Source organism: Geotrypetes seraphini, chromosome 2, assembly GCF_902459505.1.
Source record: "Geotrypetes seraphini chromosome 2, aGeoSer1.1, whole genome shotgun sequence".
NCBI classification, from domain to species: domain Eukaryota; kingdom Metazoa; phylum Chordata; class Amphibia; order Gymnophiona; family Dermophiidae; genus Geotrypetes; species Geotrypetes seraphini.
This window is the reverse complement of record NC_047085.1, coordinates 251,020,415-251,048,410: the sequence shown is the minus strand read 5'-3', so window position 1 is coordinate 251,048,410 and position 27,996 is coordinate 251,020,415. Positions and strand designations below refer to the sequence as shown.

The 27,996-nt window shown below is 45.8% G+C and overlaps 1 protein-coding gene across 1 annotated transcript in view; it reads left to right on the top strand.

The window, feature by feature from the left end:
- The window catches only part of LOC117353425 (cytochrome P450 2D15-like), an 83,352-nt gene extending 73,625 nt beyond the window's left edge, over nt 1-9,727 (top strand). The window contains exons 8-9 of the mRNA XM_033929343.1: nt 5,705-5,846; nt 8,825-9,727. Of these exons, the coding sequence (XP_033785234.1) occupies nt 5,705-5,846; nt 8,825-9,003 (321 nt within the window). The 3' untranslated portion in view covers nt 9,004-9,727. The remainder of the gene's footprint in view (nt 1-5,704; nt 5,847-8,824) is intronic.
- Nucleotides 9,728-27,996: the final 18,269 nt, after the last annotated feature.

Below are 27,996 nucleotides of genomic sequence, written 5' to 3'. Positions count from 1 at the left end.
CCAAAACATCGCATAACTCTCTGAGCACTCTTGGGTGCAGATTGTCCGGTCCCATGGCTTTGTTCACCTTGAGTCTTGACAGTTCTCTGTAAACATCAGCTGGTGTGAACTCAAACTTCTGAAATGGGTCATCCATGCTTTGCTTTGCATCCAGCCGAGGCCCGTGCCCTGGTGCCTCGCAGGTAAAGACTGAACAGAAGTAATCATTCAGTAGTTTGGCTTTATCGGAGTCAGTTTCCACATAATTCCTGTCTGGCGTTCTAAGGCATACTATCCCGTTTGTGTTCTTTTTCCTGTCGCTAATGTACCTGAAGAAGGATTTGTCCCCCTTTCTTGATGTTCTTCGCTAGAGTTTCTTCCATACGAAGTTTGGCCTCCCTGACTGCTGTTTTGACCGCTGCAGACTTTGTCCTGTATTCAATGTTTGCTTCTTTTTCCCCATGCGTTTGTATGAGAGAAATGCTCTTTTCTTCTCCTTGACGAGGTATGATACCTCATCTGTGAACCATTGGGGTTTCCTTTTTCTTTGTTGTTTGGTTACCGTAGACAGCAGGGGAATGCAGCCACACTTGCCCGCCATCCCCTTGTCTCAACTTCTTCTATTGCTAGAGGCAAATCTGAAAGGAGGAGGCGAGGGGGCTCGAGCAGTAGGGCATCCTGCTCATGCTCAGTAAGATTAAAGCGTACTATAGCTAGGGGAGAGCACCGACACACAGGCTCAGTCAGAGACTTCACCAACAAGTGTGGCTGCATTCCCCTGCTGTCTACGAAGAACACCTGTTACAGTTAAGCGACTTTGCTTTCTGTCTGAGCAGCACTTAAGTCAGCAGGTGAACTTTGGCCGCCAATGTCAACTCTCTTGCACATGCTCAGGTCAGCAACAGAACTGAACATGTATGGGAGTGCCAACATTGGCGGCTGAAGTATGCCTCTGACTTGAGCTGCTCTGGCAGCACAAGTGGGACCCACACACGAGATGTCTTTGGTTGACTGTTTCCCTGCCAGCAAAGGTATACTATAATGTGGTAACAGCAGCGGAGGAAAGGGGGAGGTGAAAAGGGGAGAGAATACTTTGCCCCCTCAGTCCACCTTTGGGACCCCCCAAGAGTGGACTTCTGGCTATGCCCCTGCTAGGAACATGATCTAGTCAGCACGCACATGTGTACGCATGTATGTGGCCATACAGTTTTATAATAACCATTTTTCATGAGCAAACTTATTTTGCACATGGAGAATGTGCTTTGAAATTACCCCCTGAAAATCCTGCTCTGTGTATCACTAACTGCTTGTATATAATTTTAGAGCAGGAGAGTCCTCTGACAGTTGTTTTTTTATTAGATTTGTTGTGTGAAGATCTACATATTTTCCCCAAAATAAAAAAATAATGTAAAGATCAGACATGTGGACTGCTTACATCAACCATTTTTTCACTGAATTTGAATGATCCGTTATTTAATTAAGATAAGGCCTGAAACAGCCTGGCTTTTTCAGAGAAAACCATATAGATAGATGCATTGATTTTCTTTGTTGCCTTAAGCCATTTCATGGTCATCAAGCCTGATGAAGCATGAGGAGGGTTAGTGGTTGCAAGAGGGAGGGCTTGTTGGATGGATTTCAGTGTGCCATCAGCTGACTGTGACCTTGGGAAAAGACACTGCTATTACTAAGTATAACTAGATAATAATAACCCAATATTGATTGTTATCAAGGTCGGCATTGTAAGTGGTGAAGCTAAAGTCAAGGCTGAACAGTATTGACAAAGGCCAGCATGTGCATTGTTAGAGTGAAGGCCAGTGGAGTAGAGCTGCATTGGTGATGCAATTTAATTTATTTTAAAAAATTTCTTACTCACCTATACCTAGGCGGCATACAAAAATATAATCACAGTATTAAAACAGACAGACAAATCATATACAATAATATCTTCAATAAAACAAATACATTGATGCTGAATGTGTGGTCCAGTGGTTAGAGCTACAGCCTCAGCACCCTGCGGTTGTGGGTTCAAATCCCACACTGCTCCTTGTGACCCTGGGAAGTCGCTTTATCTAATGTACCTGGAGCAATGGGAGATTCAATGTGAGCCCACTGGGACAGCTAGGGCAAAAATGCTTGAGTACCTGAATGGAAACCACTTAGTTTATAAATAATAACAATAAATAATTTGTGGTGAGTTATTTCTGCTATGTACAGAATAGTTGACGGCCTGGCCCCTATATTGGTCCCTTTGTCACTTCTTCTCAAGTTCTGTTTTCTGCTTATTGCTTGCCATCCCAGATCAAATACTGAGATTCAGGGCTGTGTTAGATTCTAAAGGGGTAGTTTTATAACTTGGCACCTCAAGATGGGTGCCTCAATGCTGAATGCCAATTCTGTAATGGCATCTCAATGCCAAGATTCTGTTATAGAATACTAGCACAAATTGGCATTCACGTGCCTACATACATTTAAGCGTGACCACATACACCATGTCTATGGATGGCATAAGTTGGCACACCTAAGTATAGTATTCTGTAGAATACTATAGTATTCTGTAGGTGATGCCACATCCATGGCCTGCTCAGGCTCTGCCCATGTCTACACTTCCTCCCATTTACCCCTTCAATTCTATATATGGCGCTTTGAGTTGCCTAATTTGCGTATGCAACTTAAGTGAATAACGTGCCAAATAGCATGGATTAATTGGTTTCTTAATAAGCAATTGTCAGTGATACTTGAGTTTAATTTAAAAATGTATGCGTGCAAATATAGGTACGGGATCTGCACCTAAATTTTGCATGCGACGCCAACAAGGGGGTGCAGAAATGGGAGGGTCATGAGTGGATTGGGGGGGGGTGTTCTTCACATTTACACAGTACTTGTAGAATAAAGGGCATCCGTGTCTAACTTTAGGCACAAGGATTTGCACAATGTTTCCCTTAGTGCAAATGGCTGCATCCGAAGTTAGGCGTGTAAGGGCTATTCTATAAATTTTGCCTAACCTTAGGCGCCATTAATAGAATAGCGCTTAAGCAGGTGTTTTTCAGTGTTGATGATTTAGGCACTACTTAGATGTGTTGTATTTGGGGGCATAAGTAGCCAGTTATAGAATTGCCTTTTAAGCTTTCTTTGCACTGTGTAACTAAATAGTTTCGTATCCAGGGCTCCATTCGTTTCTCTTCCTCCTTTCTTTCACTCTTCTCAGTGTTCGCATATCTCTCTCCTCAGGGCCCACTGCCCAATTTAGGATCAGGTGATGTGGGGGTCTTGGCTTATATCCGAGTCCACCAGATAACCAGCACTTTTGTATTCCTTTTACAATGATGAGTGCTGTTTTCTTGTAGTTCCACTCTTCCCCTCCCCCCCCCCCCCCCCCCCCCCCCGATGACTGGTGCTCTCTCCTGCACGCCCCTGTCGATGACCAGAGTGGCTCTTCCGCATGCACACACACCCCGATGACCAGAGTTGCTCTCCTGCACGCCCCCCCCCACCAATGACCAGAGTGGCTTTTCTGCATGCACACACACCTCGATGACCAGAGTTGCTCTCCTGCACGCCCCCCCCAATGACCATAAGAACATAAGAACATAAGCAATGCCTCCACTGGGTCAGACCTCAGGTCCATCGTGCCCAGCAGTGCGCTCACGCGGTGGCCCAACAGGTCCAGGACCTGTACCAGTAGCCCTCTATCTATACCCTCTATCCCTTACTCTGTCCTATTATACCCTCTGGAAGCGCATTCCAGGTGTCCACCACACGCTGGGTAAAGAAAAACTTCCTAGCATTCATTTTGAATCTGTCCCCTTTCAACTTTTCCGAATGCCCTCTTGTTCTTTTATGTTTTGAAAGTTTGAAGAATCTGTCCCTCTCTACTCTCTCTGTGCCCTTCATGATCTTGTAGGTCTCTATCATGTCTCCGCTGAGTCTCTGCTTTTCCAGGGAGAAGAGCCCCAGTCTCTCCAATCTTTCAGTGTATGAAAGGTTTTCCATGCCCTTAATCATTCGTGTCGCTCTCCTCTGGACCCTCTCAAGTATTGCCATATCCTTCTTAAGGTACAGTGACCAATACTGAACACAGTACTCCAGGTGCGGGCGCACCTTTGCCCGATACAACGGCAGGATGACTTCTTTCGTTCTAGTTGTGATACCCTTCTTAATAATACCCAACATTCTGTTTGCTTTCTTTGCGGCTGCTGCGCATTGTGCTGTTGACTTCATTGTTGTGTCCACCAGTACACCCAAGTCTCTTTCAAGGTTACTTCCCTCTAATACTAATCCCCCCATTTGGTAGCTGAACATCGGGTTCTTTTTCCCTATATGCATGACCTTGCATTTCCCTACATTGAAGCTCATCTGCCATTTATTCGCCCACTCCTCCAGTTTGTTTAGGTCCCTTTGTAGGTCCTCACACTCTTCCGCAGTTCTAACCCTTCTACAGAGTTTAGTGTCATCCGCAAATTTTATAACTTCACACTTCGTCCCCGTTTCCAGGTCATTAATAAATACATTGAACAGCAGCGGTCCGAGTACCGACCCCTGCGGAACTCCACTCGTGACCCTCCTCCAGCCCGAATAGTGACCCTTCACTCCAGAGTTGCTCTCCTGCATGAACACCTCCCTCCCCGCCCCCCGATGACCAGTTGATCTCCTGCATTCACCCCCCTCCCCCCAATGACCAGAGTTGCTTTCCTGTACGCCCTCCCATGACTGACACTGCTTTTCCTACACCCCACCACTGCTGCATTCTCCTTACCAGCTCCGGCCAAGATCAATGCTGTGTCCTGGGCTGATGTAGGGCTTTGATCATCTGTGCATGCTCAAGGCCTGTCAGCTCCTGCCTCTATGTGATCGCTTTCAAAGAGAATACTTTATGATGATTTTCAGGGGTAGTTTTTAAAATGTTACATATGCTTGCTGTTTTCCTCCTTTGTCCTAACCCAAGCAGGGGAATACCTCATCACAATCCAGCTAAAACAATGAATTTTGTGGAAGCCTGTGCTTATTTATAGCCAGCTAACAGAGAACATCAATCTAGAGGACACAGCTAGGCTTCTTTGAAAAATTCCTCCATATGGCAAACCCCTATATTTCTACTGTTTGTTGTAGCAGGTAGATTGTAATGCTATGAATATAAATTAAATCATTTATTGTCCATGTCCACTTTTGTATATAAAGGGAAGATGAAATGAAAAATTAAAATTAGACTTTTAGAACATAAAAGCTGTCTAAAGAGGAAAATATTGTGGTGGAAACTTGCATCAATTTGTAATTTGAAGAGTTGAAATATTGTGCAATCAAAGCAGTGAGAAGTACTTGGAGTAAAAAAGGATGCTGATAATATACTTATAAAGGAAGAAGAACTGGGAGGCTTTTTCATGCATCCATCATCCTTTTGGTGAAGATTACTCTCCTTAATTCTTTGACTTTCTCACCAGGATCGCCCAAATTTCTAATCTCAGTTTATATTGAATCAACCTTTTTCCTTCTTTTTTTCTGGGGAAAAGGTCACCTCACTTTATATTCGAATTTGTTTATATTTCAGTATATACGGTACTAGATGTAGGCATGCTGCCTCCACTGCTGTGTCTTGATTCAGGCTTGTCATTGCAGGCTTGTCTTCTTGAGTAAAATTGCAGCACACTTTAGCATGCAAAGGAAAATTCAGCGTGGGGACTCCAAGAATCTTTGCAGTAGGGCTTCTAACTTTCTAAATTTTGATTTTTAGGGGGTGGTCATCATCACCAACCTGTCCTCAGTCCTGAAGGATGAAACCTATTGGGAGAAGCCACACCAGTTTTACCCAGAACACTTCTTGAACGCTGAGGGACAGTTTTTGAAGAGAGAAGCCTTCATACCATTTTCTGCAGGTAATGTCCAAATTGCATAAAAGCTCAAACAGATACATGACAGAACAGAGAAACATAGAATGATCACCAAAGGGACATTAGAAAAGAATAAAATAGTTTAGCATGTTTTTTAGAGTAAGTTTTTGGAAATTCATATATTTAATGAGTAGTAGTAGCATAGAACTAGGGTTATTAGATGTCCAGATTGATCCGGACAAGCTCTCTTTTTAGAGGACTATCCAGGCATCCGGACAGCTTTTCAAAACCTGTTCGGATTTTAAAAAGCATTGAGATGGGGGCTGTGAGTGTGAGGCAAACCAATAAAGATAACACTTTGTTTGCTCTATGAGGCTAGCCTGCTAGACTAGGACACTCTGCTACAACCTCCTATAGTAATGTCACCAATTTCCTGGCCCCCATGAGCAGAGATCCTTAAACAGTTATTAGTCCTGAGTTGAGATTTCCACTCAACCCCTCAGAAGAAAATTTCCTCTCTCCCATATATCCCTACCTTAGCATGATCTGCAAGCCCCAACAGAGGTAGGCAAGTAGCCCCAGGATCTAGTACAAATAACACCCTAGATCAGGGGTAGGCAATTCTGGTCCTCGAGAGCCAGAGCCAGGTCAGGTTTTCAGGATATCCGCAATAAATATGCATGAGATAGATTTGCATCTCAAGGAGGCAGTGCATGCAAATCCATCTCATACATATTCATTGTGGAGATCCTGAAAACCTGACTTGGCTCCGGCTCATGAGGACCGGAATTGCCTACCCCTGCCCTAGATCAACCTTCCAAAAAGGACACCTTTGATCTGCCTCTGGATCTTCCCTGTAACAACCTCAGGCTCATGGAACAGAAGCAAAGTCTAGCAGCTTCTGCCGCATTGGCACCAAAATTCAAAATGACACTATCTGATTGAGGCTCCCTTTGTTCCACATGCTGCAACATGTAGGACAGGGGTCTCCAAAGTCCCTCCTCGAGAGCCGAATCTAGTCAGGTTTTTTGGGATTTCCCCAATGAATATGCATGAGATCTATGTGCATGTACTGCTTTCAATGCATATTCATTGGGGAAATCCCGAAAACCTGACTGGATTTGGCCCTCGAGGAGGGACTTTGGAGACCCCTGATGTAGGACAAGAAGAAGCTTTAAGTCAGGTCGTACCATTTTGAGTTATTAAGTATCACTCCTGTCCTGTGTATCCAAGGCTGTCCTTGGGGGAAGAGGTCTTGTGAGGGTGGTGGGAGCTTTTTTTTTTTAGGGGGGAGCGAGTCTGGTGGGATGACACTCATGTGAGCATTACCATTAAAGATACAAAATAGTCTCTGAGTTTTAAGAGCACAAAGGCAAAAAATATTTGTCATGTATTATTTTTGCTTTTAGTGTATGCTTTTTTAAATAATGAATATTTTATAATAATGCATGCTATTTTATTCTAGAGTGCCTGATTTAGTGTGCACTAAATGAAATAGCACATGCTATTACAAACAAAATGAAACAAAACAAAAATGCACATCCCTCCTGAATGCTTTAAGAGGACCCACTAGAACCTCTTTGAGCTCCCTCAATATCCTGGGGAATATGTTTTGGAAGATCGAAGGAACCAGACAAAGAGGGCAACCTCCAATAGAATGGTGGCCATGTTGAAAACAACCATGGGGGATGACGCTGGAAGACTTTTACCAGTTTAGAACAAAACCAATTTCTTTTTAGATCTTCACTTGAGCACGAGTCAACTGAATTCGTTGTAGATAAATACGAGTCAGAACGATCCAAGCATGAGGGTGTACCTGAGCTTTTATCTACATTTAGGGCTCCTTTTACTAAGCTGCGATAGCGGTTTTAGCACGCGCTGAATTGCCGTGCATGCTAGATGCTAACGCCAGCATTGAGTTGGCGTTGGTTCTAGCCGCATAGCGCGGGTTTAGCACGTGCGGTAATTCATCGCGCGCTAAAAACGCTATCGCAGCTTAGTAAAAGGAGCCCTTAGAGTTAGCTTAAAAACTTATCTTTTCCAAAAAGCTTTTGGCTTAACCACTGTGGAATAAGTTGCCTGCTAATGAGGATTCCAGCCTGTTTCCTATCCCCCCTGCCCAATCGTTGTTGCTTCTGTTTTCCATGGCGGCAGCAAACAGCAGATCAGATTCCAGAAATCTTTCTCCAAAACGTTATTCTCTATTCTTTATCTGCTATAGAGAATAACGTTTTGGAGAAGTTTCAAGTTTATTCATGGCTTGATATACCGACCATCACATGTATCTAGGCAGGTTTACAACATTAAAAATTAGAAAGGTCTAATATAATTTTTGATTTAGGTGAGGTAAAATAAAAAGGGGGTAAACCTAAAACTATGGGCTCCTTTTACAAAGCCGCGCTAGCAATTTAATGCGCATAATAGCGAGTGCTAAACCGCCGGCCGCGTTAGCCGCTACCGCCTCCTCTTGAGCAGGCGTTAGTTTTTCAGCCAGCACAGGGCTTAGTGCGTGATGAAAAACTACTAGAGCGGCTTTGTAAAAGGAACCCTACGACAAATTAGGACTGATTGGAAACAAGAGGTTTGAGGGATAGGGAAGTTTTAATTACAATGATTTCTGGAATCTGATCTGCTGTTTTATGCCGCCATCTAGGAGTTTGCAGATTGTCTGCCCTCTTGTTTTCTTTGGACCTTCTGTTTTCTCTCCTGACCTATCTATAAATTGGTATTCCTTTCCTTCTTATGCATTGCCTGTAAACTGGCTTGAACGTTTAACCATTAGACAGTGTACTAACTGACTAATAAAGATAAACACAGGTGCTTTCTTCAGTCATGGCCTTCTGTGGGTGCAATAACTTATCAAAAACTCCTGTATGATGTCCTATTTTCTGTGCAGTTTCTCCCCACCAAAATTAATTTTTCCTATAAAAGAGAATGCAACAATTGGTTATGCTATGAAAGAATGATTAACCGTCAAACTATACTGTATATCAAGGTAGTTTATTTTTTAATCTTTCTGGCAGGTCGCCGTGTGTGCTTGGGGGAACAGTTGGCCAGGATGGAGCTTTTTATCTTCTTCACCACCCTCATGCAGCGTTTCACCTTCCTCATTCCAGAGAATCAGCCCAAGCCCCAATTAAAGCCCTGCTTTGCAGTCACATCAAGTCCACATCCCTATCAGATTTGTGCCAAACTGCGATAAGCTTCCACTGAAAGACAGCTTCCCAGCAATGTTGGCACAAGAAATTTCTTTTCCTTCCAGTGCCTCCAAATCTGCAGCGAACACGGATCACTGTAGAAAGCATATATCATCAGCTGCATGTGTGTTTTCCCACCAAAGTTGAACTACTGAGGATCTTGTTAAATGGTTACCATCGCCTGACGTCTTTTTCTCACTTCTTCTACTGATTTAATTTATGCACCTAGTCTCCCCCCAAAGGCACCTTGTTTTCCCTTCAAAAAATACCTGGCTTGTGGTTGGAAGCATGTCAAGTTACAAGTAAGCCAGACTGGATGCTGGAAATCATTTACAGGGCTAACTACTTTTAACCACAACTACACCTGAGGCTGACATGGTAACCTGCTTCTCTTTTATTGGGCTACAAGCTTTATGCGCGATATGAGGTCTATTTAAATGGGCAGCTAGAAAGAGGCAGTGCGGCTTTAAAGACAGAGGAAGGCTGGGGGCTTTATAATGTGATGAAAGATCCATAAGAGTATTGTTTATTATCAAACGGCCCTTGAATTAAGTAGCGCATAGTTCACAAAAGTGGTGGAAAACATGGTTTCCCTCTGACTGCTCAAGTTCCATATGCAGTGGTACCTCGGAATCCGAAAGTCCCAGAACTCGAACAACTTGGAATCCAAACCTTTTTTGTAGTAAATTTTGTCTTGGATTCCGAACTCTGCTTTGGAATCCGAACGCCCTGCACATTGTATTTGTGTGTTTGTGCCCCAGAATCTGAATGCTGCTTTGGAATATTTGTTAATATTTTACCTTAAAATCCAGTGTATTTCCTGTTACAATTTGAGTTTGTGGGACCCAGGAACAGATGAATCCAGTTTCTATTATTTTCAATGGATTCCAAGGTATTACTCTATTCTATTGAAGCCCCCAGGATCTGTCCTTGTATTCATTCTCACATGCTTTGGCTAGCTGGAGGTTTGTGAGAATTTGGCTCTGAAACTCCATCTCCTGCCACCCAAAGAATACAAGCAGTTCAAGGATACGGGTATGCAACTACTATCACCACAAGACCCGTTTTTTATGCACTGGGCCTCATAGCAGCTAACGCGTGTTATGGCTTTAGTGCACATTAACTGTTCGTAAATGACCCCCTAAGGTGCTGATAACGTAGGCCTTGAGGACTGGATTTGAGCAACTGTTTTAGAAGCACCAAATAATTGTAATGTCTATTATTCTTATTAATGCTATGTTATTTCCAATTATATTCTTTTTCTGTTCACTTTGGTGTTCTTTTTACTAAGGTATGCCAACAGATTTAGCATGCGATAATGAATTAGTGTGTTAAAGTGCAAGAATCCATAGGTATACAATGGACTGTGCAGTAGAGAATGACCTGCCAAAACGGTGACCAAAAAAAAGGTCACCGCGAGTTCAGGGACAAGGCCATTCACCGCCCCGTGGAGCGGTGAATGGTAGCACGGGGTGGTGAACAAGTAGTGAACGCATGGCGAGCGAGCGTTCGATCCGGCAGCCCACTCTCTCCCGCCAGCCATCCATGCATCTCCCTCCCTCTTTTTCCCTTACCTTTTCTTCTTGAAACTGGCGATTTCTATAAGGCTACGAGCTGTATTATAGCCGGAGCCTTGAAGTCGCGTCGCGTTGCCTGCTGGTAAAAGTCTCCTCTGACACAACTTCCTGTTTCCGGTTGCATCGGAAGAGACTTTTCTAGCAGGCAACCCGATGCAACTTCAAGGCTCCGGCTGTAATACAGCTCGTAGCCTTATAGAAATCATCAGTTTCAAGAAGAAAAGGTAAGGGAAAAGGATGGAGGGAGGGAAATGCATGGCTGGCCGGCAGGAGTGAGCTGCTGGACCGCGTGAAGGGTGCTGGGGGTGGGGGGATGTAGAGGAGACGACGCTGAAGGCTGGGACGGTGACGTGGCGCTGAAGGAGACAGGGGGGACGGTGAAGGGGACAGCTGAGACAGGGATGGGGCGGTGAAAGGACCAGCGGGGGCAAGGTGATGCAGAGGATGGTGGTCGGGAGACGGAACGGTGACGGGGACAGAATTTTTCCCCGTGCCATTCTCTACTGTGCAACACATGGTATGTGCTAATTATCATGCTGGACTAGTTTAACAATTTAAAAAAATATTTATATTTTGGCTAATTGTTTGAAATAGATTTGCAACTTAGGGGGATGTTATTAAAGTACAGTACGTTTTGCACTTACCGTACCTTAAATGCAAAGCCTGGCCAGTAAATGTCACATGTCTTTTTTGCATTTACCACATTAGGCAGACAGTTATCACATCTACCATGTGACATATCTCAGCAGACTACTTTGGGGCATCTAAGCTATCTGCAGCGTCTGGGACAGTGCCCCACCCCCCACCCCTCCCAAACTAAACACATTCCTAACTGGCAGTTTGATTCTAATATTCCAGTATGACTTAAATATCTACCATCGGAGGTCTTTCAAGAGCTAGGATCTCAAACAAAACAAAAGTCATATATGGTATGTGGCTGCTTGACATCCAAGAAGATATCGATGAATGAAATAGAAATGTTGCTAATATGATAAGCTAAACTATAAACCCCTATACGTTTGCCAAAAGAGCGTCCCTACTCCTCAATTGACATTTGGTATTTGTGTGGTTTGGTCTGTTAGTAGTGATTAGCTGATAGACTCATAGAGTCCTTACTGACATCTTTTGCCTTCTTTTTTGTATCTTTTTAAGCTAATATGATAAGAACATAAGAAATGCCCCTGTCGGGTCTGACCGGAGGTCCATCGTGCTCGGCATTCCGCTCACGCATCAGCTCCTCAGGTCCAGGACCTGATAGTGCTCATACCCTAAAACTGTCATATGCTTTTCGCTTATGTCCAGTAGAGTGACCTTCTATCTATACCCTGTAATCCCCTTCCCTTCCAGGAAGTTATCCAGTCCTGTTTTGAAACCCAGTATTGTATTCTGTCCTATTACCTCATTTGGAAGCGTGTTCCAGGTGGAAAAAATGGAAAAAAAATAATTCAATCTGTACTTCAAGTCCTCCTCATCTCTCTTGTGAGACTGCAACATTTTGAATGTCACATCAAAATGGTTGTTGGGGCCTCCAGTGACATCTTATCACAGTTTCACAAAGTTCTATTTTAAAATCACTCTATTCAGTCACACTTAAACATTATTTTCTCATGATATGTTGTGAGTTTGTGCGAGGAAGAGAGCAACACAACCTAAAAGTTTTTTCTTTCTACTGAGAAAACATAAAGAAATGCATTTTAAACCAGCGGCTGGCAGCAGAAGCAGCGGCGGGGACTTAAGAGCACAGCTCCGCCCCTCCCCCGATCCAGCAGGGGCTAATCGGTTGAGCACGAAGAGACACCGGGGCCGTACCGAAACCAGCGGCAGGCAGCAGAAGCAGCAGCAGGGACTTAAGAGCACAGCTCCGCCCCTCCCCCGATCCAGCAGGGGCTAATGGTTAAGCACGAGGAGACGCTGGGGCCGCACCGAAATCAGCGACAGACAGCAGAATCAGCAACAGGGACTTAATGAGCACAGCTCCGCTCCTCCCCCGATCCAGCAGGGGATAACTGTGAGCACAAGGAGACGCCGGGGCCACACCGAAACCAGCGGCAGGCAGCAGAAGCAGTGGCAGAGACTTAAGAGCACAGCTCCGCCCCTCCCCCGATCCAGCAGGGTTCTATACCATACTAGATATCGGATCTGAGAATGATGGCAGTTGATGCACCGAGATGATAGTGGCGGTTGTCTGGCTGTTGCAGAGATCATCTGATCCAAATGACATGCCTGCATTTTGGCACTCATTACTACTTCTTGGGAAACCTCATGGCTGAAATATTGTGTATTGGCTTGGCTGCATACGTCAGGGCTCAAGGAGCATACCAGCTTTCTCTCCTTGGCATATCGTCTTTATGAACTTCTAACATTAGATCCTATTGTCTGATTGGAATTTATTTTATTTCATTTATTTTATTTTTATTTATTGTTTTCTCAGGTACTTTAGCTAGATTGTGAGCCTTCGGGACAGCTAGGGAAATCCAAAGTACTATTTTTATTTATTTTATTTTAATGTATCTTAAATCTATCTTCATTGTAAGCCGCTTTGAACCTCACGGTATAGCGATATATAAGAAATCAAATCAAATCAAATATTAGTCCTATCGGGCTGCTCAGAGTACTGCAGTGATAACTTACATATGTTAATAGTACTGTGAAAACCTGCTCCAAGTGGTAAATAAATTACTAAAGGCGAGCTCAAGTTCTGGTTTCATTGCTTAACCTTGTTTAAACTACTCAAGTGCTGGCATTATTTTTACAAGGTGAAAAAGTGTCTCTAAATGAATTGAAGGCATAGATGTTTTTACAAGCTCAAACCAAGAAACAGCTGTCAGTTTCATGCCTTTGTAAATCAATAAATTAATGTAGACAAAGATGGACATTACAATCTGTTTCAAAAGGTAGAAACCTTGAAATTTAGACAATTCATACCAACACAAATGCAGATTTGAAAAACTTGTTCTGTAAAACATAACAGTTTTCTCGGCTGGCCCCAAAAACCTACAGGTACAAAGAATGGCGAGACCTGCATGAAGGTAAAAGAAATCACATTGAGAAGATAAATTTTTACAGTCTAAAGGAGCTAGTTTTGGATTACAACCCAAGGCTGTTAGCAGCCAACAAAAGTACCCATCCAGCAAAAAAGCCACCAGGAGTAAAGCCTCACCGAAGAACAAGAGAATAAAAAGGAAGGAGTTTGCAAAAGTTCTTCCCTATGCTGGGTTGTTTTTCCCCCCCCATAAGGAGAGAGTAGAAGGATGAGGTGTGTTCAGGAGCAGCGTTTGCCTTCAATACCAGTTTTCTGTTTCTGAAAAAGTTGGAGAGAAACTTGGCCCCAGAAAGGCAGTCCAGGTCAGCTGTGGATCATTATGGTAAATCAGTGCAGAGGGGGTAGTGCAGAAATCTTTGTGCTCCTCCTGCATCCTTGAAAAAGAAATAGCTAATGGAGTATTTGTGTAAAAAAAACCACTTGTGCAAACAACTTGTATATAAAGATTTGAAATTTGTTTAGTAAACCAGTTGTTTCCAACACAAGGTACGCGTACCCCAGGGAGTACATGTACCATTGTTGAGGTATGCAGTGTTGGCACTATGTCTCCCAAGTTCCTTCTGCAGTTGCATATATCCCACCTCTTCCCTGTCTAACCCCCCTCCCCCAGACCTGCAGTAACAGCTCACTGTGTGCTTTTAACTTCCTCACACAGCTGCCGATAGTGTTAGTTTAGCTGGCGAATCCATCAGGTAGGCTTGGAGGCTTTGCTGGGGCAGCCGCCTCCAATGATGTGACTTTCTCTTTCATGGGAGGTGGGCCAACCTAGCAAAGGCCCCAAAGTTGCCTGATAGAACCGGGGCTAAACTAATGCCAGCGGCAGCTGTGTGGGGAAGAAGTCAGAAGCACATAGTGAGCTGCCACTAGGGAGAGAGAAGTGCTGCTAGACAGGAGGGAAAGGGAAGGGAGAAGAGGTACTGCTGAACATGGGGCAGGGGGACGAGAGAAAGGAGAAGGGGCACTGCTGGACCTGGCAGGAGAATGGAAGGTAAAGGTGTTGCTAGACGAGAAGGGGAGGGAAAGGAAAGGTGCTGCATGCTGGAGGGGAAGGCGAAATAGTGTATGGGGAGAGAGCATAGTAGTTGTGCATGGGTTTGGGGGGAGGGAAGGAAGGAAAATTGTTGTAGGAGTGAGAGAGGGAGAGATTGACATCCCTTTTTCTCACCTCCCCTGTCCCACTTGAGAGAAGAGGTGAGAAGAAAGCATGCAGGAGGCAGAAAGTGTTGGACTCATGGAGGGAGAGATGGATGGGGAGGGAAGGAGAAATGGCACACAGGGGGGAGAGGGCAGAGAGTGGAAAGTTGGACTCATGGAGAGAGAGAGATGGGGGGGGAATGAGGATTGGAGGAGAGGAAGCATGCAGGAGACAGAAGTAAGTGTTGAACGGGTGGAAAGGAGGGAGAAATGTTGGACTGGGAGGGGTCCAGAAAGGAGGTGAGATATTGGTCTGCAGGGGGCAGAAACGAGGAAAGGATAGAGAAATGTTACACTGGGGAGGAGGGGGGAGCGCTATAGAAATAATAATAATAGTAGAGAGAGATGCCGAACTGTGGGAAGGGGGAAAAGGAAGGAGAGAGATGTAGGACCACTGGAAGGAGGGAAGAAGAGAAATGTTGGACTACTGGGGGAGGGAGGAGAGGGAAGGAGAGAGATATCAGACCATGGAAATGGGGAGGGAAGGAGAGAACAGAAAAAAAATCCAACAAAACCTGCAGTAAACCAAGCAGCAAGCAAAAACGAAAACTGCAGACCATGTACAGGATACAGGCACTGTTTATGGCAACTTTAGTAAAAAAAAAAAAAAAAAAAAAAAGTAAATATACAACCTTATTACCAACCAAGGGACCCAACACGGTCCGTGTTTCGGACAACACGCCTTCTTCAAGGGTCCATGGTGGATAAGGTATTGGAACAAACAGCAATAAAATGCAACAAACTAATCAAGTGCCTCTGCGTTTGCGACACACTTTGCATCAAGCATCGGACTCACAGAGGCACTTGATTAGTTTGTTGCGTTTTATTTACTAAAGTTGCAATAAACAGTGCCTGTATCCTGTACATGCTCTGCAGTTTTCATTTTGGTTTTTGAGGGAAGGAGAGAGACATGGGAAGGAAAGACATGGAAAAGTAGATTTTGAGAAGAAAGCAGAAAAATGGAAAAAAAGTTGAATGTTAAAAAATGCTAAAGATGGATGCAGCTAAATTTCCTTAAGAAATATCAGGGAAATATACTGAGAAAATCCAAGGTCAGAAAAAGCTTGCTATATAATCAAAACAACTGACCCTAAGAGTATTCTGTCTGAAGAGGGTGATCAAAAAAAACTTTTATAAAAGCTCAGAGATATGGAACTCTGGAGGGAAGGCTGAAAAACTTCCCTGTGTAAAGAGTTCACCTTCCAGTCATTGCTACTATATACGTTTTTTGATCACGCTCATAGACTAGGATTTTTTCATAAAATTTGAAGAACTTTACACAATTTCAAAATATGATGGTAGTTTTCCTTTCTTCTTATGTCAATCATGCGAAAAGTCACTGCATAAATAGATTAGAAAAGCGTTCACTTAGCTTGCAAGAACAAGGTTAAAAGGGTCCCAACATGGCCCTGTTTCGTTGCCTGCCTGAGGAGACCCGACTAGTGCATGTTTCAAAAACAGTCCTGAGAGCTTGTTCAAAACGATCCTGGTAAGCTTCGTGACAAGCAATCACATCGCTGCTGGGTGGTTGAAAAAGTAACTTCTGAAGGTCCAATAAGCTGGCGGTTGGAAGTTTATTGGATCTTCAGAAGTTACTTTTTCAACCACCCAGCAGCGATATCATCTCTAGCTCTAGTGCATAAAGTTACTGGTGGGCACCTTTTGATCTAGGTAAAAAGTGCAGCCAGCATGCATTCTTCCCTCAGGTTAGCTGTGAGCCACGTCCAGAAACCAGCGGCTGCGGCTTTGCAAAAAGAAGTGCAACTGCGAGGAGAGAGCCAGCCAGAGGAGGTAAACACCCGGGGAAGGCACAAAGGGTCAGGCTGCCGGGCCAGCCGCAAGCCCAGTGGAGGAACCACGGCTTTGCAAAGAGAAGTGTGACTGTGAAGAGGGAGCCAGGCATGAATTTGGGATGCAGAACAGAGGAAAAGACAATGAGGGGTACGTTGAGACATAGAAGGGAGGAAGAGTGTCACTTTTGAACAGGAAAAGGCAGGGTTGCATTGGGACACAGGAGGAAAGGAGGGAGCATGACATAGGCTGGAACAATGGAGGGAGTTAAGGAAAGAGATGCTGAGATGGGGAGGGAATAGAAAGGGAGAATTGAGCATGGGGTGAGAGGGAGAGATGATGCACATGGGGTAATGAAGAAAGCAGTGACTTGTTGGGCATAGGGAGAGAGAAGAAATATCAGACATGGTGGTGGAAGAAGCGTGAGGTACAAATACATGGAGATGAAAGGGAGAAATGGTGGATGGGGTGGTGGAGAGGGAACAGTGGGATGGATGAACAAAAGTGCAAACCTACTCTTTCTATTTAAACTAAAGTACTTTGTTATGAGGACTATACTGTATGTTTAATGTTTTTATAGATGGTACAGGTTTCAAGTTACATACAAATTCAACTTAATAACAGGTTTTAAAAAATGGAACTTGTTCTTAACCCTGGGACTGCCTGTATACTGTATAGCCCAACTAAGGGCTATACCAGGGGTGGGCAATTCTGGTCCTCAAAGGCCAGAATCCAGTCAGGTTTTCCCCAATGAATATGCATTGAAAGCAGTGCATGCAATGTGGAGGAAAGACAAAACTCAAAATAATTTACTAACATACAATGAACATTCAAAATTCTATAAAGCAAAAATAAATCAAACTAAAATGAAATTCTATTCCGATAAAATATTAAAGGCTAAACATCCATCTCTTCTTTATACCATCTTAAACAATATAACACCGAATAATAAACAACAATTTGAATCAAGTAGTACAGTTCCCACTGCTCAAGAACTCACTGATTATTTTATCGAAAAAATCAACAACATTAGGAAAACTTTTAAAAATAACTTACAGATTACAAAGGATCTTGAACAGGTTAATCCAGACTCACTATTTTCTAAATGTTCAAAATTTAAAATACCTAGTGTGACAGAGAAGCGCCTGTCAGCAGTTTAAACCCGGTTTTAAACCCTGCCTTGCAAAGGGCTGCCCCTATTCCTAAGCCCAGGAAGCTGCCCAGTAACCCTGTTCCTATCACCAAGAGCCAACAGGCAGGGCAAGGCAGAGAGAGAAGGGCAGAAACCACAACATCTGATTTAGGGCACTATAATCCCTTTTATAACACCTTGGGCAGTTCTGCAACAAAACCTCTAGTAAAGAAAACCAGCACAGGCATGGTTAATGAGAGGGGTGGGGCTGACAGGCAGGACGAACCCAGAGGGAGAGTGAGAACAAGACTGCAGCATAAAATCAGCACAGCTGGGAACACTCGAGAGAATACGGGGAAGGCTGGAGAGAATTCAGGAGGGAATTCAGGAACTGCTAGAACAAGAAGTGCCGTGCTGAGCAGGAAGGAGCCTGCTAGGAGTTCTCTGTCTCAGACCAGAGCTAAAGCACAAGCTGTCTTACAACCCTCCCGAGCTAACAGACTTCTGGCTCCTAAGCAGAAGTTCAAAGGAGGAGAAAGACTTCCAGGGCAGGGCTGGCCGTTAGCTGCCCCTGAAGGGAGTTCTTACCCGGTCTCAGAAAGCGGAGAGTCCCTAATGGAATTAGAGGGAGAGCTATCTGGAAGCAGTGAAATGGAGTGTGATCTAGCAGCCTGGGATCTCCTGTAGAATCACAGTTAATAAGGTATGAATGGGGGAGGGGAATGAAAGCGAATGTATTTTGTGTAGCGTTCTTTCTCCCTTAGGCAGAACTGTAAGCATGTGTGAGTGAATCAATTAGAGCCTGAAATAGAGGCCTTGAAGATCAAGGGAAGGAGGTGAGAACCATAATTAACTTTCCCGAGAAGCTTGAACGGAACTCAGAGACCTGACATCACGTAACCCTGAACCAGGGAACTTTTGGGAGGGGACTTACACCAGTCTTAAAAGGTTGGGTTATATAAAGTTCCCTAGCCCCTACCCAGGAGCATAGGGGTAGTGGGGGCATTGGACTTCGGGTGGGTCAGGTATAAAAGCTTCCTGAAGTGTTTGCAGACAAAAGCAGTACAACTAAAGAGAAAACGTTTTGGTTTATTTTTGGCTTTTTGCCTGAGCAGCAGGCTGGACTATATTATAAAGAAGAAACCTTGTGAATGTATGATTTGTTTAAGTCCACTCAGCCAGAGGGACTACTGGAAACCCAGTGCTTTGAACTGGGGGTAATAAAGATAAAAGCTGAACTTTACCCAAAAAGCAGTCTACTAATTATTCTACTGATTATCCAGTGGGAGTCCTCCTGGGAGCGCTCCGTCCTACGCCTGGGGCGGGAGCCGGGTTGCTAGCGCTAGGCTTACTCCTGGCCCCGCCACACTAGTCAAAAAGGTAAAACTCTAAATATCAAAGGCTCTAAGGCTGATCAAATACCACCACTTATTTTTAAAAAATATTTTGACATCTTTGGACCTTTGATTCATACATTAGTTACGGAAAGTTTAAGCCAACATACTGTGCCCTTAGATTGGAAAAAGTCATACATTCGTCCCATTATTAAAGATAAAAATATCGGTTACGAGGATCTATCCAATTATAGACCTATATCTAACATTCCATTTTTGGCAAAATTAACAGAAAAAATTGTTTTCAAACAAATCTCAGAGTTTGTAGAAAAAACTAACGTGTTACATCCTAATCAAACTGGTTTCAGACAGCACCATAGCACTGAACACTCACTGATCGGCATGACCACTTCTATCCAATATTTCTTAGATCATCATCAATCGGTGCTGTTAATTTCTATTGATCTTTCAGCAGCATTTGATACGATTGATCATCAACTTCTTCTTAGCAGACTCCAATCTATTGGGGTTACAGATGAAGTCTTGGCTTGGTTTACATCATATTTCATTGATCGCACCTCTACCGTTCTTTTCAGGGAATCTTCCTCCAAACCTACACAGATTACACATGGGGTCCCCCAAGGATCTATTCTTTCACCCTTACTTTTCAATATTTTTCTTGCACCACTAATGACTTTATGCCAATCTGTAGGCTTCCACGTTTTTGCCTATGCTGATGATATCCAGATACTGCATCCGCTAAATAATAATAATACAATTGAAATCTCAGCGATCAATGAAAAACTTGACCAAATTTATCATTGGCTGGATTCAAACAGATTGTCTCTTAACATTAAAAAAACTAATGTTATGCTTTTTCCATGGAAAGATAGTTTTCCTCTTGTTACTCCTATTTCAATTCAAAATGGCCTCCTTCAATTAGTTACTAATATTAAAATTTTAGGGGTGATCTTCGATAGCAAACTAAATTTTCACGATCATATTAGTAACATCATGAAAACTACCTTTTACAGATTACGTAAAATTCGATCTATTTCTAAATTTCTATGTCCCAAATCACTTAATATCCTTATTCACTCTTTGGTGATGTCTAAAATCGACTATTGTAATTCTCTTTTCAAAGGAATTGCTTTACATGAAATAAAACGTCTTCAAATTATACAAAATGCCTCAATTAAGCTAATAACCAAATCTAGAAAGTTTGATCATGTAACACCTCTTCTCAAAAATGCACACTGGCTTCCAGTTATTCACAGAATAACGTATAAACTTTGTATAATTACCTTCAAAACCCTTTATAATATGACCCCCGCTTTCTTATTTAAATTATTAATTCCATATTTAAATTATTAATTCTCTCCCTCCTTCCCCACCACCCCAGAGTCCACCATCTCTCCCTTTCTTTTCCCAATTACCCTCCTATCCAGTATCTCTATCCCTCCTCCACACCATCCCTTGTGTCCAATTTCTCTCCCTTTCAGTTCCTTCCCTCCCTAAATCTCATGGTCCATCATTTCTCTCCCTCTCCTCTATTTTCAGACCCATTATTTCTTCATCCCCCCCCCCAAAGTTTGGCATATGCACGTCTCTTTGAACACCCCCTTCCCTCCGTGTACTTCTAAACCAGGGTCCCCCCTTAAAGGTCTGCCTGTCCCCCCTTAAAGGTCTGTCTGTCCCCCCTTGAAGGCCTGCACCCCCCTTGAAGGCCTGTCCCACCCCCTTGTAGGTCTGTCCCCCCCCTTGAAGGCCTGTCCCTCCCCCTTGTAGGCCTGTCCCCCCACCTTGAAGACCTGCCTGCCTGTCCCCCCCTTGAAGGCCTGTCCCTCCCCTTGAAGGTCTGCACCCCCCCCAAAGGCCTGCACCCCCCTGAAGGCCTGTCCCACCCCCTTGTAGGCCTGTCCCCCCTTGTAGGCCTGTCCCCCCCTTGAAGGCCTGCCTGCCTGTCCCCCCCTTGAAGGCCTGTCCCCCCTTGAAGGCCTGCACCCCCCTGAAGTCCTGCACCCCCCCTGAAGGCCTGCCCCCCCCCTGAAGGCCTGTCCCACCCCCTTGTAGGCCTGCCCACCCCCTTGTAGACCTGTCCCCCCTTGTAGACCTGTCCCCCCTTGAAGGCCTGCCTGCCCCCCTTGAAGGCCTGTCCCTCCCCCTTGAAGGTCTGCACACCCCCCCGAAGGCCTGTCCCCCCCCCCTTGAAGGCCTGCCTGCTTGTCACCCCCCCTCCCCCTTGAATGCCTGCCTGCCTGCCCACCCGCCCCACCCTGAAGGACCGCTCGCCCCCCTGGCCTCCCCACACCACCTATGAAGCAGCACTACCTATGCTCCCGGCCTTGCCGTTCAGTCCCCACCACCCCCGAAGGACCGCTCGCCCCACTGACCTTCCTGCACCACCTATGAAGCAGCCGCAGCAGGATCGCGACGTCAGCTATCCCTGCACTGCTTAGGCGCTGCTTCCTGCGCCGCGTTCCCGCCCCTCCTCTGATGTCAGAGGAGGGGCGGGACCGCGGCGCAGGAAGCAGCGCCCAAGCAGCTCAGGGATAGCTGACCTCGCGATCCTGCTGCTTGCTGCTTCACAGGTGGTGCAGGAAGGTCAGTGGGGCGAGCGGTCCTTCTGGGATGTGGGGGGACTGAACGGCAAGGCCGGGAGCACCCCTTCAGGGCTGGCACCCGGGGTGGACCGCCCCTCCCACCCCCCCCCCCTTGGTACGCCACTGCCTAAGCTGGCTTCCGGAGCCTGACAACGAAGACAGGCTGCATGGGGACGGAAGTGAGCCAAATATGCCCTTTTAGGAGAAATATATAAACGAAAAATCAATTTAAAATGTTGCTCCCAAAAGGTAGTGTATTTACGAAAAGCAGGCAGTCGACGGACAGCCTGAAGGAGGAAATCAGAAGGCAAATCAGACCAAGCATCTCGCAGCTTAGAGTGGTCAAACAAAGGCATTCATCCTTCAAGTGGCGATGATGAAACGTGAGAGGGACCGGTTGCAGTGAACCAAGGGTAAAGGCTGTAGACAAAGTCTCATGACAGGCGGCCTGCAAGCAGCTAGAAGGTAAGGAAGAGATGTAATGATGGATTTGCATGTAAGCAAAATAGTCAGTAGGAGGGAGATCAAATTCTGCCCGCAACTGAGCGAAAGATTTAGGGGTGCCTTCATCAGTAACCAAATGAAATAGATATTGAATGCCCCTTGTTTCCCACCGAGCAAAACTCGGCCCATCAATCCCAGGTAAGAAAGAACCATTAAAACGAATAGGCAGGAAGGGAGAGACAAAAGGAGAAAGAGTGTGAAATTTGCAGACCCAACGCCAAACCTTCCGCAAGGGTCGGTGTAAGGCTTTCATAGAAAGAGACTCAGGTTCAAGAGAAGGGATAGAATGAAGATAGGCACTAAAATGAGTAGAAGAAAAGCAGGAAAGTTCCAGAGCTGAGTTAGTAAACGCTGAAGTACCCCTAAAGAGATCATTAATATGCCTCATTCCACAACCAACTGTCAAATAGTGAAGATTCAATAAGCCCAATCCACCTCTATACCAGGGAGTCGCCGCCCGCTTATAAGTCAAACGAGGCCTCTTACCGGCCCAAAGAAATTTCTGGACCAGTCGTTCCAATCGGCGCTCATCACGAAACGTCAAATAAAGGGGAAGGACCTGAAAAACATAAAGCCAACAGGGGACCAGAAGCATGTTATACAGGTGCACTCGACCCAAAAGTGAGAAAGGAAGAGTCTCCCAAAGGTGCAACTTATTCTGTAATGTCTGAAACAACGGGGTTACATTCAGCCGGTACAAACTAGATAAGTCTAGCAGAATATTAACCCCCAAGTACCGCAAAGCAGAATCAGCCCAACGAAGAGGGAAAACACCCCTCCACGAAGTTCGTAAATCAGGTGGAAAAGGTAAGGCCAAGGATTTATCTAAGTTGAGAGACAGCCCTGAATAAAAACCAAATTCAGAAATGAGATCCAAAGCCGCCGGGAGAGAATCTTCAGGTCGGGTAAGAATTAAAAACATATCATCCGCGTACGCCAGAGTCTTAAGTTCAAAGTCACCAACCGAGAGACCTCGAACCTCCGCGAACCCCCGAAGAGTGCATAACAACGGTTCCAAAGAAAGAAGGAATAAAAGAGGGGAGAGAGGGCAACCCTGTCAGGTACCACGAAGAATAGGGAAAGAGTCAGAACAAGTCCCATTAACAAGCAAGGAAGCCAAGGGATTGGAATAGAGGGAACGCACGGCATCTAGAAAGGACCCCCCGAGCCCCACATACTCCAAGGTACGAAACAAGGACCAGTGAATGCTATCAAACGCCTTAGAAGCATCCAGGCGAACAAACAGGGTCGGAATCTGGCGAGATTGACACTGAGCAAGAGCAAGAAGTACCTTGCTGACATTGTGTACAGACTGTCGGCCCCGAACAAAACCAACCTGATCCTCATGGATAAGCTGTGGTAAATGAGGAGCAAGCCGATCAGCCAACATACGAGCGAAGAGTTTGAGGTCCACATTGATCAATGAAATGGGGCGATAAGATTCCGGCAAATCAGCAGCCTTACCAGGCTTCAAGAGTAAGGTAGTAAGGGCCTCATTCGCAAAACGTGGAAAAGAACCACGGACAGTAGCTGCATCAAAATACGCCAATAAAGGTCCATAAAGTGTAGGAGAAAGGAGCCGATAGAAGTCACCCGAGAACCCATCCGGGCCCGGAGCCCGGTCAGAGCGGAGCGATTTAATAGCAGACTCCAATTCAACCGCCCGAAACGGACTATTGAGAGAGGAAATCGCAGCCGCTGACAAACGAGGCAACCCGGAAGAGTGAAGATAGTCCGATATCATTTCCAAAGAAGCGTCATCCGGAGCCTCATATAACCGATGAAAGAAATCAAATAAGACCCCGGAGATCTCAGAAGTCTGAGACACCACCCCGGGCTCGCAGAGATAAAATCGGCTTCCTGCCAGTCGTAGCGTTAACCAAACGAGCCATAAGGCGGCCGGGTTTGTTACCGTAACGAAGGAAACGATGGTGATAAAAGGCTTTGCATTTTTGGGAATGAGAAAGAAGAAGGGAGTTCAGGGCCACCTGAGTAGACAGATAGCAGTCTCGAGTCTCCGGAGAAGGGTGGAAAGAAAAGGACCGCTTCGCCAAACGCAAAGCCCGTTCCAGAGTAACGATCCCCTGATTAATACGCTTATGACGAGCACATAGAAATGAAATGATGTGACCTCGAATTACCGTCTTCCCAGCCTCCCAAAACAAGATAGGATCATCCATGTGGAGAGCATTATTTGTAGAATAGTCTTCCCATTGGGTCTGCAAAAAGGCACGAAATTCCGCGTCCTGAGCAAGATAGAAGGGAAACCGCCAGGACGGCGCGCAGAGGTACGTAGAATCCAAGGAAACATCAACCCAAATCGGGGCATGATCCGAGATAGACAGAGGTCCAAGCTCAGCCGAGTGAACGGAAGGAAACATAGAGGAGGACAAGAAAATATAATCTAGACGGGACCAGGTACCATGGGCACGAGAGAGATGGGTATAGTCACGAACTTCAGGATGTAGAAGACGCCATGGGTCCACAACCGAAAGTGAGTCACAGAAGTCGGAGAGGAGATGACTCTTAGAACCCAAAGAAGAGGCAGGAGAGCCGGACTTATCCTGAGCGGGGTGCATTACCAAGTTAAAATCTCCCAGAAGAAGCAGAGGATCATCAGGAAAGCGAGAACGAATGTGAAGCAACCGTTGTAAAAAGGCCGATTCTCCAGAATTAGGGCCATAAACCACTAGGAAAAGATAGGAGCGACCACCCAAAGTAAGGCGAAGAAGCAAGAAGCGACCGTCAGACGACTTATCAAGAACCTGGACGCATATAGGCGAAGACTTACGGACCAACACAGCAATGCCCCCATGACGACCCGAAGAGGAAGCAAAAAACACCTCCCCCACCCAAGAACGACGTAACTTAAGATGTTCTGCATCAGTCAATCTAGTTTCCTGTAGACGAGCAATATCAGACCGGTAGCGTTGGAGGGCAGCAAGTATTTTGGATCTCTTGACAGGCGACATGATCCCCCCAACATTCCATGAAGCAATTCTAAAAGGGGTACTCATAGTAGAAAAGCAGGAAGGAAGCAATGCCAGAAAAGGAAAAGCAGGTGAAAACTACCCCAAGGGCCTAGCCTCCCCCAAAGCAGTAAGAATCGCCAAATAATTGTATTGAACAGAAAAGACCAACAATAAAACATATCAAACTTAGTGAGCAAATATACAGAAGGAGGACCCCCCACCCCCATGAACCCACCCCACCAACTCACAATCCACCCACCCCAACCCACCCCTTTCCCCCCAACCCCCCCCCAACCCCCAGGAACAAACCCTCCAAGAACCCAACCAGAAGGAAAACCCCGTCCCACATACGTGGAACAGAGATAGAGTCACGGAAGATGCAGTCAGGGCCCCAAATCCCTCAATCCCAACTACACCTCAGACACGCAGAATACCCCATCCATCCAGAACACACACCAAGATAAGCCATAGGAGAGCGAAGCTAAAAAGCAAAAGGACCCCCAATCACGGGGAGTAACACAGCCCAATAGCCAGAGGGCCTGGAAGGGTCACCAAAGGGCCTCTTAAAGTGGCATGTAATCTAAGCATACATAGTACAATCAGCCCCACCAGCACAGATGAGGAAAACAAGCAATCACCAACTCTCAAACACACAGATACTCCCCCCCATCACCCATTCCAGCCATACTCCCCCAGTCCACACCCCAAAGGAAAACACAACCTCCCACAAACATACTCCCACCCACCAAGATGAGAGAAACCCCAGAGCCAAATAGGACATCAGCTCCCCCCCATAGGCATAGCATCCATTCAACCCCTAAGGACGCCTACAGCCCACTAAGGCCCCCCCAAAAAATACGGAACAGAAACTGGAAGATAGTAAACTGTAAAACCAGATATGCAACCACAATGATAACAAATTGTAGAGAAAACATAAGATGTAACAGGAGTGGGCCACGAAGCAGCCCAAACCCTGAGTGAGATGTAATGGTCAGTAGAGTCTAGGAGGCTAAAGTCCAAATAGGAAGCAAGCAGTAGTAAAGCTCAAAAGGCCAGCAATGGCCAAATAGAACAAAGTCACTCAAATAAAGGAGAACAGCTCCATACGCCATCTCTGCCACAGAATTCAGGTAGCCGATGATGGTCCCGCTTCTCCCGGTAGGGAATCCAGGTAGGCCTGGGCATCCTCCGCCGTGGCATACATGCGCCAACCATTCGGAGTCCAAACCTTCAGTTGTGCCGGATAGAGGAGCTGGAATCGCTGTTTCTTATCAAAAAGAGCCGTGCACACCCGGGAGAAGCGCCGTCGACATTCCTGTAAGGCAGGTGAATAGTCCTGGAACAGACGCACAGGTATACCCTCATAGGAGAGAGTATTCCGCTTCTGCCAGTACTGCCGCATAAGTTCAGATTTCACCGCCGAATTATGAACTTTGAAGATGGTGACTCGAGCTCGTTCACGATCATCCATACGCCGGCCCAGGCGGTGAGCACAGTCAAGCTTCAAGGGCCCAACCCCTGCTGGAAGCGGTAACTCCTGCTGAAGCCAAGACTCCACGGAGGAAAGGAGACGAGAGTCAGAAACTGATTCAGGCAGACCAACCAGTCGGATGTTATCTCTCCTCGAGCGGTTCTCAAGGTCTTCAATCTTTTCCGCCTGTCTCTGAAGCTGTGTACGCAGGGAGGCCAGATCCGCCGCTGAGGAGGAGCACGTGTCCTCAACCCCCCGAGACGCAATGCTCCAATTCCCCCGTCCGCCGAGTCGTTTCCCCCAAAAGGGATTCAAGGGAGGTAAGCTGGCTGGAGAGAAGGTCAAATCGGGAGTCCAGCGCCCGCACCACCGAAGCCGATAATGCCGCTATGTGGGCCTCTGACAGGGGAAGCGCGGAACCCAAGTCCCCCGCCGCCATCTTAGACTCGGGTCGCGCCGATCGTGTCTCCCTGTCTTTTACCGTGCGGCTCGATTTAGTGCTCATATCCGGGCTGGGCGTCTGCAAAAAACGGTCCATAAACCTCCCCGAAGGTTCAGTGCAGGGCTGGGGCTAGCCAAGAGTAGCAAAACGGTGCTGAGGGATTCGGGGCCCCGGAGCACGAGTGAAGCACGTCTCACTCGGCTCAGCACATCACGTGACCTCTATATTTGTATTTATAAAATGACAACTGTACAGAACAATATTGTTTCTTTTTATACTTTAATAAAATATGTTCAATATAAAATCATAACTGCAGCTTGTGCAGATGGGATCAGATGGTTTGTGGGGACCGAGCTTGCGGAGATGGGGCGGAAATGGTTTTTTAAAATTTCAGTCTTGAGGGGGACGCTAGCGAGCCCGATGGGTTAGGCTGTAAACAGTACGTGCTCCGGCGGTGAGACACTATTTATGACTCAAAACGGCATCTTTTACTATCGTTGCCTATTGAAAAAGGGCATTTATTGAAGGCGAACCACTGCTCTATATTATGGCATCGAGCAAACCCTCTAAGCGTAAGAGCACGGAGCCTGCATCTCCTGGAAAATCCGGCGTCTCTAAGGCCAACGATGCAGCCTCCTCCGCTATCTTGGATGAGCTGCGTTCAATACGGGAGCTCATCGTGGACACCAGGCAAGATATTAATGATATGCGCTCGGACCTTACCTCACTACGAGAGGAATTTGCCACCGCACAAACGAAACTGGTGACCCTGGAAGCCAGAACCGTGGGGACTGAATCGGCGATAAAACATCTCCAAAAGCAGGTCACTCGCATCCCCGCGCTCGAAAGGGCGCTGGAAGCAGCGGATAATCGTGCGCGTCAAAATTGCTTCCGTCTTCTCGGGTTACCGGAGGGACGGGAGGCCTGCGACCTCG